Below are 15,232 nucleotides of genomic sequence, written 5' to 3' on the forward strand. Positions count from 1 at the left end.
CAGTACGCGAGAAATCTTGCATGAACTTTGATAAAGACGTTCTAAACTTTGTTTAACCATTATAAAACTTTTAAGTGACTTGTTTAAGGAAATGTAGATGGTTGAAATGAGATGCACTTTTCACTATGCCACATCTCTGTGTTTTATAAAAACATTCCTGAAGTGTCTTAAACAAATAAAAAACACACAATACTTGAAAAGGTGAAATCCTGTCAAAAGAATATTTTATGTACAAATGAATTGTCAATGGTGATGTGCTGCTGATTTGAACCATAAAAAAACTTGGAGCACTGAATAGAGTTGTAAGAAAGAAAAAAAACGACTGCCAAGGAACCTCATGCAGCGTCTGTGAGCCCAATTAAAACGGATCCAGAACTGAGTCTGTTAAATAATATTCACAAAAAACATCAACAAAACACTGATGTCAGTTTTGGGTGGTTTTAGTCCAAAGTGTAATGTTTTCATTAATCATTTTATTCAAGTGACAAGCCTGAAATTGAGTTTTAAAAAATTCATCATAAAGCGCCTGAATTGTTCCAACGCAAAAGAGACAAACACTTCCAACACATTTATGCCTCAAAAATGATTTTAATCAGTATTTTTGACATCCTTTAAACAAGATGAATTTACCCGGGAAGCAGAATTGTATAACACTTCCACAGGACACTGGCAGCTTGATGTTTTTCTGTTCTAAACAGACATCTAATAAAAGGTTTAAAACAAGAAATAAACAATTTGCCAGTTGGGTATGAACTTAACTCAAGATACATTCTCTGAAAACAAATCTTATTATCAAACACCCGTTTCGCAAATGTTTCATTAAACTGGTCTTGTTTAAAGTTATTTAGATAGTTTTAGTGGAAAACGAAAATGCTTTAGTTTAATCCAGGGTCATGATTAAAATGCTGACCTATATTTCTCAAAATACAAGCAGAGATGTGCTCTAAAATATACATTCCCTTCAGAGAGACAAAGCGAGCTAACATGACTGAGACCTACATTCAGGTGTGGTTTACATTTTCTGTTCCGTAAACGGCACAAATCCAGAATAATCCCCAAATATTGATGATTGTTGTTGGGAAAATCTTACAAAACGTCTCAAGAACATGTCCAGGTCCCATTCAACCCAAAATCAGGAGAAAATAATATTTAGCTTTAAGGTCCAGCGTATGAATCTTAGCAGCATCTAGCGGTGAGGTTGCGAACTGCAACCAACGGCTCACCTCACCCCTCCCTTTTGAAGCACTACGGTGGCTGACACGGCACTAAGATGTCGTCATGTTTTCGCGTCTTTGCTGAAGGAAAGAACGTATTTAACAGCAGTTTGTCCGTTTAGGGCTACTGTAGAAACAACATGACGAAGGGACCCGCGGTGTATGTAGATAGAAATAGTTCATTCTAAGATAATAAAAACATAACGCTTCATTATGTAAGGTCTTTATAAACCTCTGAAGACATATTTATGTAAATTATATTGTATTTCTGTCAATAAATATAAAAAAATGTACACACTGGACCTCAATATTGAAGCTCTTCTGATTTGGAGTGATCCAAACAGGCCTGAATTCTTTACAACCAAAGCTCTTACAGAAACACTTTACAATGTCTTGTGTTACGTGTGACATGTGTTGAAACATCACGTCTCTTCATAGAGACGGTACGGGTGGATAAAGTCATCCTGATGGCTATACTGTCACACAGCAGACGAGAGAAGATTTGGGCTTCTGTACTGCCAATAGCTCAAGCGCTCATCTCTCGGCCTCTTGGCACATACAAGAATCTTATTTGTTCTACAAATAAAAGAGAGATCAGAGGAACTGAAACAGAGAGAAAGAGACTGATGAGGAAAGAATTTATCGCTTCAATTTCCTGGAGCGGTATGAAGGAGACATTAGAAGAACAGTCCTCTGTTGTGTCGGGATAACACCACTGTTGTGCCGCGTTACAGAATTTACTCGCCTTTTACAAACCACTGCCCTTCTGTGCTTTACAAAGACATCAGAGAGAAGAATACAGATGGAGTCTTTACAGTATGATCGAGTCATGAGATAACTATGACTGGATGAAGTTTTACATCATAGCAGACCGTATTCAGAACCCCCCCTTTAGAAGGCGTAATAAATTATAAATATGTTCAATTATTTATAAATTATAGCACGATAAAATTTCAAATACCCTGTACATAACTCGGAAAACAAAGCAGAATATACATATATGATGAATGTTCAGTTTGCTTGCGACTGCAAATGCTTCAACAAACGTATCAAAACTGTAAATTATATTTAGGGTTTAGTCCCTAATCTAAACCTTCTCTCACAATACGTCCATTCTCGCTCACTTCTTTAGAGTGTCACTTCAAGGATTTTCTTTCACTTCTGTGTCACATGCCAATCAAACCCGTCAATCACTGATGGCTAAAGAGAAACAGAAATAAGGCAAAGGCGCGGCAGATTATCGGGGCAATCGGAGCCGTGCTGCCGTGGCAACAGATGAAAAGTAATTAGCACTCAATAATGTTAGACACGACAATAACATCATTAAAGCAATTTATCCTGTCTGATTTAATAACACCCGTCTCAATTAATGCCGTTAAATAAATCCTATCTGCATGGCAATGAGGCTATGGATTCTTTTTTTAGGGGGCCGGTTAGATTTTTTGTTTGCATTTTCATCAAAGCCAAAAAAAGAGATGAACATGCATATTTATTAGTATCTAAGTGTGGACGTGTTGTTAAAGGGATACTTCACCCAAAAATGAAATTCTGTTCATCATTTACTCACCTTAGAGTTGTTCCAAATCGGTATACATTTCTCTGTTCTGATGAACGCAGAGAAAGATATTTGGAAGAATGCTTATAACCAGACAGCTTTTGCCCCCATTGACTCCCATAGTAGGAAAAAATACAATGGTAGTCAAAAGAGCCCCAGAACCTACATTTGGTTACAAGCATTCTTCCAAATATCTTTCTCTGTGTTCATCAGAACAAAGAATGTATACACATTTGGAACAACTCGAAGGTGAGTAAATGATGACAGAATTTTCATTTTTGAATGAAGTATCCCTTTAAGATTGGCTTTGCCTTGGAGCCCACTTCTCTTAAAGGAACAGTTCACCCAAAAGAGTCTCAGGATCTACTTGCATTTGCTTTTATGGAACAAAAAGGTATTTGAGGTATTTGAGGTATTTTCACGAATATCTTTGTCATACAAGCACAAATTATGGTGACCACATCTGTCCAGCCCAAACAAACATAAAAAACACAAATAAAGGTAAACTTCTGCAAGATATAGTCAATTATGTTTTTTATAATGTTTATTTGCTCATTCTGGAGTTCCACGTGACATAACAATGATCTGTCACTGCATGGAAAACAAATGCTTGTAGGTAACTGTTCATACTTAACATACTTCATACATAAAACATGTAAATATTGGTATTGGTAAAAAAATACCAGCAACATGATGGTGAGTACTGTAAATAGGAACAGATTTCATTTTTGCATGAACTGTTCTTTAAATATGCAGTCAAATGTCCTCCTCCAAGGGGAAATAAGTGTGTGCGTGTGTGTGTGTCTCATTCATTCTCATTACACCTGATGTTGTATTAGCTCTGTGTATTGATGTAGGCGATGGCAGGTGTGTGTGGTTATAGCAAGACACCAACTGATCGAATGCAGACAGATTTGCCCTCACCTGCTCTGAATACGGTACAGTTTAAAGAGTACATTCCTCAATATTTTTAAGGGCTTATTTTGGTTTATGGAGTGTCCGACAACAAGTTTATGTACATACATGATGTAAAAATACTATTATTTCGTAATAATAAGCAGTTTTTATTACCTTACTTCTTGACTGACTCTCAAATGATTCGTTCCGCGATTCATCTGTGTAATCTCCGCCTTTCTGCCAGCGTAGTCTGATCTGATTGGTCAGATAGTGTAGTCTGCTGTGATTGGTCAGATGGTCTAGTCTGCTGTGATTGGTCAAATGGTCTAGTCTGCTGTGATTGGTCAGATGGTCTAGTCTGCTGTGATTGGTCAAATGGTCTAGTCTGCTGTGATTGGTCAAACGCGTCCAGCATGTGTCGCAAATGGACCGCCTATCATTACTGCTGTATTACGGTTTGCAGGTGGTTGGATATTAACAGTGTATAGAGAGAGATGGCGTCGATTTTACCTTACCAGTTCGAGCCCGAGTCTGACGAATCATTCTTTAATCCTTATACAGATGCCAGTAAGAAAAAGGACTGTTTTAGACACTTCTCTTGTAACAGTTAGTTATCACGGCATACAGTGTACGGTGTTCGTATCTTCAGATGTTATTATAACTATAGTACACCACGCAGTTCTTGAAATAAAGACTTTGCGAGTTAATATGGTTGAACACTTACATTAGCGCAACGAGTTTATAGCTAACGTTAGGTAAACAAACAGTAACAACCCCAAAAATAACGGTAACGTTAGCTAAACACAGACATGAGATAACGTCACACAAATTTAATTTTAAGTAAAGACAAAAATAAAGAGTCACACTTACAGGTTGTGATTCGGTGGAGCTTACAGGTCCAAATAAAGTTGGTATTGCAACATCTTTTAAGGAAAGACGTTTAATGTATCCTGCAGTAAAGGCGCCAAGATTGATGAAGCAATCTTCGGTAAAATGACGCGCGCAAAGTAAAACGTTCGGTTTATACTCCTTTGGTGTCGTTTGAAAAATAAATAGTAACCATTTTTTCCTCAGAAGTTCTTCCTTTGGTAGTGAAAATAAGACTGACTTAGTTTCACTACATAGAACACAGCTTCTCTTAGACATGATGCACACGTCACGAACGAGCTAGTACAGTGTTTCTGGGGAGGAGAGAGTTAAGTTTTCGCAGTCAGTAGGCGGGGATTTTTCTAGTGACGTAGGTACATTGTGGTTAAAGATTCGGACAGGTCATGGCTTGTTCGCGTGATTCAGAGTCGATTACCTTTTTTATAAGCTAATAACTTTGTTATTCGTTCACCTTCGGATTTACAACTTGGCAGATTGCTTACATTCAAACACGGCAAAATTAAACACTTCATGAAATGTATTTTTTATGATCTCGAGGAATGTACTCTTTAAATGTAGTTTTTCTCTGACGGTCAGTAGATCAGGTCCCCTCATCATCACCACCTCTAGTGGCAGATCCTTTATTCTATGTAAACATAAGTGAGGAGTGATTTCCATAACGTGAATGGACTAACAGTTATGGCTTGGTGTCTGTTTTCTCTTGACAATCTTGACTAATGCTGCTGAAAAATTTGGGTTCAGCCTGAGACCCCAGGGCTTGGGACCGGTCCATCATCCAACTGGATGGTCAAATTCAACACTCTTTACTGCATTGCTTTGCACATTTTGGCACTTTCTATGAAGAAAATTGCATACTGTGCAGTGCATGCATACTGCAAGTACGAATAGTATGGTAGTATATGATTCAGAATATAGCCTCTCTATCCATCAAGGTTAATATAGTTTACTAAAACAAACTTTTAGAACAGTTTTGTAAACTACATCAAATGACAGTAAATACTGACCTAAAAATACTACAAAAAAATATTAATTAAAAAAAGAGAAGTACTGGCTTAGCAAAAGTGTGAAATAATTCGAAACTACTACTAAAACTGAAATAAAAAACTAATATAGAAACATAAAAAGGAAACAAATTCTAATAAAATGACATGACAAAATGACAATGACAATGGCAAAGAATGTGTCTACATTTTTTCTACGTTTCCTATCAGCGTCTACATTTTTTGTCACATGATGAAAACAAAACTATCTCTCCCTCTTTCATTTCCTCACACGCATACAACTGGACTGAGAAATGTGTCAGAATACTATCCATTGAAGCAGTAAGTTTCTCTGTGTTTATACATGTGTGCGTGTGTGTGCGTGCGTGCGTGCGTGCGTGCGTGTGTGTGTGTGTGTGTGCGTGTGTGCGTGAGAGAGAGAGAGAATCACCAGAGCAACAAGAAAGGAGAGATTGGATATCCAGCATCTCTATTGCCGTGGGGACCGTGCTTATGCAATTAAACCCAAGCAATTACTGCTCGCTAATGGCTGAGAAAGCCAGATACTTTAACACAGCTAACTAACGCTTAACCAGCCCTTTTATTAGAGCCACCCTAGCACAAAGACATTGACCCTACAGCACTAGCACGTTAAGTGCTGCACATTAAACTACAAAGCACCAATTCATGTAAATCTGACGTGAGAAATTCACCACCACAATGTCGGCAACAAACTGCGTCTGGTAACTCCGGATGCCGACAAAAAAGGAGATTACGGAGATTACAAACCTCTTCAGTTAAAACACAAGACCTACAGAAGCGCCAGTCAGGGATGAGCGTGTATACAAACTATAATTAACTGAGTGGATGCAGTTTAAATGTGAATTGATGGGGAAAGTGTTGACAAACAATGAGGATTCCGACAAGCAGGGTTGTTTCCTAACAGCGTGTACGCAAAAGAAAACAGAGCTGTGCTGGGTTTGTCAACATTAAGTTAAATTTTGGGATTGCAGCATCTAGCAGTACTTCAGATGTTTATGAAAGATGCACTTTTAAAGAAATACCATACTCTTTGGTTAAAAATAACTAAAACAATTGAGCAAGTGCATGAAAAACCGTAATTCATAATGGTAAGATTATAATAATTTGGATATTGGGGTATGATTTTGAGATGGCAGATTGCATCCTCACTATTCCTTTTTTCATTTCATTTTTTTAATCTGTAAATTGCCAAATGCATAAATGTAAAAGCACAGAACACGACTGAAAATATAAAGACGGATGTATGATATTACATTCATTAACGCATTTAAAATCAAAAACTGGTTGCAGACTTCTGCCACATTCATCTATTTCCAATGTATTTTGTGAGCAACGCTCAAAACATACTAACACGCTGTCTTACATGAAAGAGAATTTAGTTGCACTTTAAGAGGTCGAATGAACTCCTATAAAGCTTTAGGATTATGATACAAAAATCAATCCACCTGACGCCACCTGTTCTGTTCTCGTCTGTTCTGTGTTGTCGAACCCATTTGGGAAAACCCTAATCCTGTGCAACCATGCCACAAAGATAGAGACAATAATCTTTCAACCTCTACCAATCACAGACAAATAAAAAGACAAAACAACAACATCCATGACTGGACACAGATTAATAAAACAAATACCAAAAATCTAAAATCTCTCAGTGGATAAATTACTTTGAATCGCTACGATATAAAAAGCAACTCATTAACTCCAGTGTGACCTGTTGTGACCAACTGTGACCGTTTTTATGCAGAAATTCAAGACACGTCAAGCACGTCTTAAACCGTCTTAGTGCTCCTATGAAGCCTTAAAACGCTGTCTTAGTTGGCAGCTCACTCTGTATCGTAACAGAACCTATGTGCCTTTTCTTTCCTGTTTCTAAAACGTCTGACAGGTCATCATATGAAAGTGTAGCGGGATTCAACCAAGAGGAAAAGACAGAAAAAAATGTGCGAGAGAGAGAGAAAAGCGTGCCAGGTTCAGTTTCCTCCACAGAATATAGAGCATGTCTCTGTCTCTCCTCCGAAACTTCTACAGCTCTCTCCATCTGAGCCGTACAATTATCCAATTAAAGCTTCATCTGAGCTCGAGCGTGATGGGATTGAGTTATATCAGCTGTTTCCTACTGAACGATCTGTGCAGATGGTGCTGTATGTCTATATGGAAGATGAAATAAACATTCGACAGAACATGAAATACTAATGAGTTAGAGAAAGCTTGAGCAATTTTTTCCATTCCCCAGGCTGACTGTAAATGGAAGGAAGGTAGGAAAGAAAGAAAGAAAGAAAGAAAGAAAGAAAGAAAGAAAGAAAGAAAGAAAGAAAGAAAGAAAGAAAGAAAGAAAGAAAGAAAGAAAGAAAGAAAGAAAGAAAGAAAGAAAGAAATGGTCCTTTGAAGAACCTTGGAGTAAATTGTTCTTTGAGGATCCAAAAGTTCTTGTATGGCATCGCTGTAAAGAACCTTCTGAAACACTTTTTTTGTTGTTTGGATAATACTAAACTAAACTGAAAATTCAGACTCCAGATCTGATCGGAGATGCTGATGTTGTATCCATAACAATCAATATGATCTCAGCAAACATCTTAGAAGAACCACTCCGCCATTTCTATATGCATCTGAAGCACCATTTATTTATTTATTTATTACATTTTTTCGGAAGATTTAGGAATTGAATCATAATCTTTTAAACACGAAGGCCTTTTCGTTCCCGCTGAAATTGACCTTCACAGATCTGGACGGTAAGCATCAAGGTATGAAGTTACACATCACTATGGAGCTGTAATTCTATACAGAGTGTCAAATCCTCGACACGGACGCAGTCTCCTTCACTCTATACCCTCCAAATGGACAAACTTCTGAAACTTCAGCACAGCGGCACGCATCCAACGCATGTCTGCTCTCTCCAATTTCATCAGACTCCCTTCCTTCTCTTCTGCTCAGTGGAGAGAAAATGAAAACCAACAGAAAAACAAATCAGTGTTTTTGTTCTTCCGTCGAGGAGCCGCGTGCGTCGAGGAGAAGCGAGCTCCTTCCACACAGAAAACAAATTCCAATTTACAGCAGTGTGTTGCTTCTCCACAGGGCAGGACACCAATGGAGTGCAGATCTGTGTATGTGTGTGCGTGTGGTAAAGACTTCAGATATTGTCACTCATCTCTATTGACTATTTCACACACCTGCCTTTCTAGTGGAGAATGCAGACGCAGAGGAAACTCAACAGTCTTTCAAACTCACACTGAACAAGTGAACCTCATAATCCCAGAAGAGCAGAGAAGAGACGAGAGCGAGAATGACGCGAAGCATAGAGAGAGAGAGAGCGAGCGAGCGAGAGAGAGAGAGCGAGCGAGCAAGAGAGAGAGAGAGCGAGAGAGAGCGCGAGCGAGCGAGAGAGAGAGAGAGAGAGCGAGAGAGAGCGCGAGCGAGCGAGAGAGAGAGAGAGCGAGAGAGAGAGCGAGCGAGCGAGAGAGAGAGAGAGAGAGCGAGAGAGAGCGCGAGCGAGCGAGAGAGAGAGAGAGGAGAGCGAGGAGAGAGAGAGCGAGAGAGAGGCGGAGAGAGAGAGAGGAGAGAGAGAGAGAGAGAGAGACGGAGAGAGAAACGAGAGAGAGGAGAGAGAGAGAGACGAGGAGAGAGCAGAGAGAGGAGAGCGAGAGAGGGAGAGAGAGGAGAGCGAGAGAGAGCAGAGAGGGATGAGAGAGACAGGAGAGAGAGAGAGAGAGAGAGAGAGAGAGAGAGAGGAGAGGAGAGAGCAGAGAGAGAGAGAGACGAGAGAGAGAGAGAGAGGATGAGAGGAGCAGAGAGAGAGGAGAGCGAGAGAGAGAGGAGAGAGAGGAGAGGAGAGGAGGAGAGAGAGAGGAGAGAGAGGAGTAACACAAATACAGAAAACTTTGGGCCAGTTTTAGATTTTCTCCGCAAGCTTTGAACTCATTTCTCCAACATGAATTCTTTATGCTGCTAATTTGAACACGAACAAACATGTTTTTGACATGACTAATTCATAAGGGCTTCTCTAAACATTAGAGTTATTTCCGCTGCACTAGCACAGATTTTTCCTCTGCCACTAATACACATGTTTTTGGCTTTGGTGTGAGTTCAATTCGTTACGGATTCCTCAAACAAAACATCCAGAAATGAAGATAGATATATGAAATCCAAGACTTTATGAATGGTGTCTAAACAGAAACTGACTTTCAAATCTCCAAGAAATATTCCGTAAAATGTCACGCAAATACGGCAGCCTTCTATGCTAACCACCACGCCACCTCTCACACCGTGTCTACATCGGGCGCGATGCGACGCGACAAAAGACAACAGAACGAGTTAGAACCCATTATCATTTTTACATTTGCCCACACAGGATGCGACGCGACGTGACACTCCGATTAGAACAAGTCGTGTGTTGCGTCGCATCGTGCCGCGTACGGCATAGAAACCAAAAAAAAGACCAACATGATCAAAGACACGCATGCGGCTGCTGCCTGCGTTTCAGCACAGAACGTCTCTGCTCCCCTGACAGAGAGCGAGAGACGGCAGAGCGGAAAGAACGGGGAATGAAACTGGAAAAAGTGAAGACATAAAAAATAAAAGGTGAATTAAAAGTGACAGGTCAACAGACTGAACTCACTGGTGGAGTTGGTCAGTCGAAAGGTGACGGAGCTGTCGGAAATATCACAAACGTTCCGTACGGACACCTGACAGGTGTAGTCGGCAAAGTCTTGAGGACGAAGATTCTTCAGTTTTAGCACCTTTGTCTCACCCTGTACACATAAACACAAACAGATGATAAAACACACGTGAAATAGTTCTTCGTTTAGACATTTTGATGGACTAATGTGGAAGTATAAGTGTTACATAATATGTGTATGAGTGCAAGTTTGGCTACTTTGAGAAAAATGTCCTTTTTGTTCTTAAGAGGACGTATTGTCATGGTTCTGTCCCATCTTGTCTTGCTTTTCTTGACCTAGTGGCGGAATCATGACAGAGCCTCATGTTTTGTGTGTGGAGAGATATTATTGTCGTCATGACTTAATATGCGCTCTCTCCGGTCTCGTCTATGGCCCCGCACCTCTCGTTCTCTCGTTTAGCTTTCCACCTGTGTAGTCTTGTTATTTCGTCCACTTGTGTTAACCCCCTCGAGGGAAGTGTTTAATTTCAGTTTTGTCGTGTAGTCCTTATTTTTACCCTATCGTGGGTTTTTATTTTGTCACCTGTTATTAAAATCACATCAAGCTGCCTTGCAATTGGGTTCTTTCCTCACAATCCCTGACACGTATAAGGTGTAAATACATTAGCGTCACATCAAAAAGCATAGCTTTATGCTGAGCTTCATATTTCAAAAATTAAATCTTATTTTATCATCTTGGGCACAAAGCTGTCGTAAGCAAAAAGACATTGCGTTATGTAAAAATATAATTTTAAACATATCAGAAGTTATATTGACACAAACGACACCATTTCCTGAAAATTAGTCCATCAGGTAAATTCTTAATTTTCATTATTGTTAGCAAAGCCACCAATGTGCTCCCCATCCACCTTTCCTCAAACTGTTTTTTTTACATACGCACACAACACTTTAAAAATATTCATGAAAAATAACAGAAACTGTGTTTGCACGTGTGTGTGATATACCTGTGTATACAGAGGCTCATAGATGTCCACCCCGTTGTCTTTGCTCTGTTCAATTAGTCTGTTTCCCCGTTTCCAGATGAAGCGAGCGGGAGGGTTGGAGTTCACCGTACAGCGTAAGAACACGGTTTTCTCCTGGTAGTAGTTCCCTCTCACGTCACCGACCGTCTGATGCACAGTGAGCACAGGTTTATCCAGATCTGATCACAGACAGAGAAAAAAACAAATTAACGTAAACTGACGAAATGTCATTTCTTCATGGAGAAACCTGTAGGCAAGAGAGCAAATTAGCTGTGTCTGAAACCACTCCCTATCTCCTATATAGTGCACTATATCGGGTGTCCGCCATTTTGTAGTGGTGTCGGAAACATGAGTGAACTACTTCCCCTACATTCGTTCACTCTTTTTACCCACAATGCACTCTGATTTTGAGTGTACACTGATGTCGACTCACTCCCTATTTCCCATGATGCAACACCAGACGACCGCTTGAATAGAATCCGCTGGAGGACACTGACCGATAATGCCACGAATGTAAGTTTATACACACTTACACCGTGTCTACACCGGACGCGAGCGGCACGACACGCCAAAAGACTTAGAAACGCAATAGAACCCGTAAACATTTCAAATTTTGTCCGCACTAGATGTGGCGCGTTGTGACGTGATGAACCCATGAAGAACAAGCAGGTTGTCATGTCGCGTCCGGTGTAGACACGGTGTTATGTTTGTTCTTGTTGACAGTTATTTTCCACTTTTAAAGAATAAGCAGATTAAATTAATGTGATAAACAGTAGTGTTTTATTTTAAATAAACGTGATACATTAGCATGCCTGCAAATAAATGTGACAATTGTTTTGTTCTCTTTTCTATTAAACTAATACAATAAACGTGATAAATAAAGTGAAAATGAATTTTAGTATTTTATAAAACAATCCACAAAGCTAAACAGGTGTAATATAAGCTAATCGTTGTGTTTATGACGAACGTCTGCGACAGTATTGTCAGACGCAGGCTATATATGTCAGTGTCCGAAATCACTATAGTGGACTCAAATGTCATTCGCTACATAGAGAATAGTGAAGGAGTGACAAGGGAGCGGTTTCAGACACAGCAGTTGTCAGAATTGGAGTAGGGTCTCAGATATGACCAACATCTATTTCCACGGCACTTAATGTGATAAATACCTCAACCACAGGTTGGTCTGTTGTGTTCACCATTTCAGGGAATTCACAAGAACAGTTAGCCGCCGAACAAAGTGAGTCAGTGTTTGAATTCATTCTCCGAAAAATTAAACATTTCTGACACAACCTGTACAGCACATACAGTTCTAGTCATCTTCAATCAAACATACGTCTAAACATCATGGGTTGATGCTTTAAAGCATCTTGGCATCTACTATTTACAGAAGGAGAAACCCTGAAGCAATGTGAGCTATAGAGTCCTGCTCACGGGCACGATGATGATAGAGATGTCAGCAAACCTCCTGAGACGCATGTTCAGATCTTTACATTGGTGAGCAGAAAGCCGCCATCTGAGTAAATCATTAGGTTTAGTGGATGAACATCACATCACGGGCTGTCAATCTATTAAAAGTGCAATGAAATGAACCGTGTCGCCTATTATTTTGTTGATGTAATTGCTTATATAGGAGAAATGTTGCAGAGAAAAGTTCCCTAAATGATGATAACTCAAAGAAGTTGACATATTGTCGGTTGTGCAGTCATATAAAAGAATAAACGCATATCACTGGCTGCCAGCACACATCGGTTAGATGATAAATGATGACAGAATTTTGGATCAACTAATTCTTTAATAAACATTTTTTACCCTGATGCAACAAACACAACTCTTAAAAGAAAGCGAGAGAGAGAGAGGAAGGGAGGGTTAAAGGTTAAATCTTTGTGACAGTCTAACAAGGTCTAACCTTTGACCTCTCCCTACTGAAGGATTCCAAATCCACTTTGATTTCCAATAAACAAGCATCTGTCTAATAGACTGCCAAGGACATGCACTTCTATCTGCGTGCGTGTGAGAGAGAGAAAAAGAGAAATGCTTCTATTTTATCTATGAGGTGCAATAAAAATAAAAGTGTCATATCAGTCAGAGCAGGATTGACTGGGAAATGGGTCGATCCGTAGGGAATTCCCTGCTATTTCCACCGGGATCAATCCGGCGAGTGCTCTAACCCACATCACAATGACCATGTCAAATTATCACTCAATTCTATTAGTCGTGTGAAGCTAATGTGACGGCCAGAGGCCAGGGAAGCAAATAATGAGTGACATACGGACTTGACCCAATACACCAATGAGCGGAACCATTGATTTGCTGTGCAGTAATACAGACCTGTGTGTGTGTGTGCGTGTGTGTGTGTGTGCGTGTGCGTGTGTGTGTCTGTGTGCGTGCGTGCGTGCGTGCGTGCGTGCGTGAAACTAAAAGTAAAAATATCTTGATCACAGTAGCCAACATCAGATCCGTTGAGCATGCACCTCAACATACAGCCACGGAAAAATTAAGAGACCATTTCAAAATTATTTTCAGTTATTCTTAATTTACTATTTATAGGTTTGTGTTTAGGTAAAATCATCATTTTTGTTTCATTCTGTGAACTACTAACAATATTTCTACCAAATGTCAAGTAAAAATATTGTTTCTATTTTGCATTCATTTGCAAAAAATGAAAACAGGTCAAAATAAAAGATTTTTCAGACCTCAAATACTGCAAAGAAAACAAGTTCATATTCACTATTAAGCGATACAACAGTAATATTTGTACATGTGTTTAGGAAAAGTTCAAAAAAAGTTTTTTTTATGTGATAACATCGCTGTTGGATGACTTTATGTCACTCCTGGGGTTTGATTTTGTTGAAATTGAACAGACACTGGAATGAAATGGCCACAATACAGTTAGAAATGCTGTTTAATGAAAATTTGGAATGGTCTTTTATTTATTTCTGTGGCTGAATATAATTACATTACATCATATTGTCAAAAGGCTAAAAAATATTAAGATAACATTTAATACAAATATTGCCTACCCTTGTACCCTTAATTCTAACCCACCAACACACATCCCCCTTCTGCATTCAGAAGAGCGCAAACAGAAGCAGGCGCTGCGTTTGATCCCACCAGAATCTCCTGAATTATTTAGCACTTTTCACTTTGCTTGAGACGGAGCATCACAGGAGCGCGAGCCACACATTCGGATATAATGAGCACATATGCACGGCCCAGAATGCACTGCAGGACGGTAAAGATCTGTTTTCAGGTTTCCCTCTAATTTATCTCATTACTTCATTTACAAGTGTCATTATTTGCCTTGTAGCTGTTCTCAAAGCACACACACGTGAACCAAGAGCGTGCGTACGCTGTCTGGGGTGCATTGCTTTGCTGGCACGCATGTTTTTGCATTGCATCAATGCTGCTAGGATTGCATGATTATGTGAACGTGAATGTGTGAGAGTACGGCATTTAATCTTTAATCTTATAAACATGAGATTTCTCTCCACACTGGTTGATCTGAGGGCAGCCGACCCACAATGCACTCTGCATCTGAAAATCTGAATATCTGTATAATTCAACTCAGTCTCAATGTGCACGTGTGAGGAGAGATATCTGTGAATGCATGCGTGGAAATGACTTTCACATTTTGATATATAAAATATTTTGAATGCACTGATACAGAAAATGTTGATTAAAATTATTTTCATGTTATGACTGATAACCAATACAATGGCAGGTTTGTAATATGTGATTATAAATTGACTTTTGCATGCTACGCACCTTTGATCCAAATCTGTATACATTTCTTTGTTCTAATGAACACAGAGAAAGATATTTGGAAGAATGCTTGTAACCAGACCGATTTCCCCCCCCCCCATTGACTACCATAGTAGGAAAAAATACAATGGTAGTCCTACATTTTTCAAAATATCTTCTTTCGTGTTCAACAGAACAAAAAAAAGTAATTTTTCCTACTATGGGAGTCAATGGGGGGCAAAATCTGTTAATAAGCATTCTTCCAAATATCTTTCTCTGTGTTC

General features: G+C 39.4%; 1 protein-coding gene across 2 annotated transcripts in view; it reads right to left on the reverse strand.

The window, feature by feature from the left end:
* LOC130558992 (MAM domain-containing glycosylphosphatidylinositol anchor protein 1) overlaps positions 1–15,232 on the reverse strand; it is a 161,204-nt gene that overhangs the window by 59,994 nt on the left and 85,978 nt on the right. For both annotated transcript variants that reach the window (XM_057341788.1, XM_057341787.1), the window contains exons 5-6: positions 11,190–11,386; positions 10,186–10,318 (exon numbers count right to left, since the gene is read on the reverse strand). In XM_057341788.1, coding sequence (XP_057197771.1) covers positions 10,186–10,318; positions 11,190–11,386 — 330 coding nt within the window. The remainder of the gene's footprint in view (positions 1–10,185; positions 10,319–11,189; positions 11,387–15,232) is intronic.

This window comes from Triplophysa rosa, linkage group LG9 (genome assembly GCF_024868665.1).
Source record: "Triplophysa rosa linkage group LG9, Trosa_1v2, whole genome shotgun sequence".
NCBI classification, from domain to species: Eukaryota; Metazoa; Chordata; class Actinopteri; order Cypriniformes; family Nemacheilidae; genus Triplophysa; species Triplophysa rosa.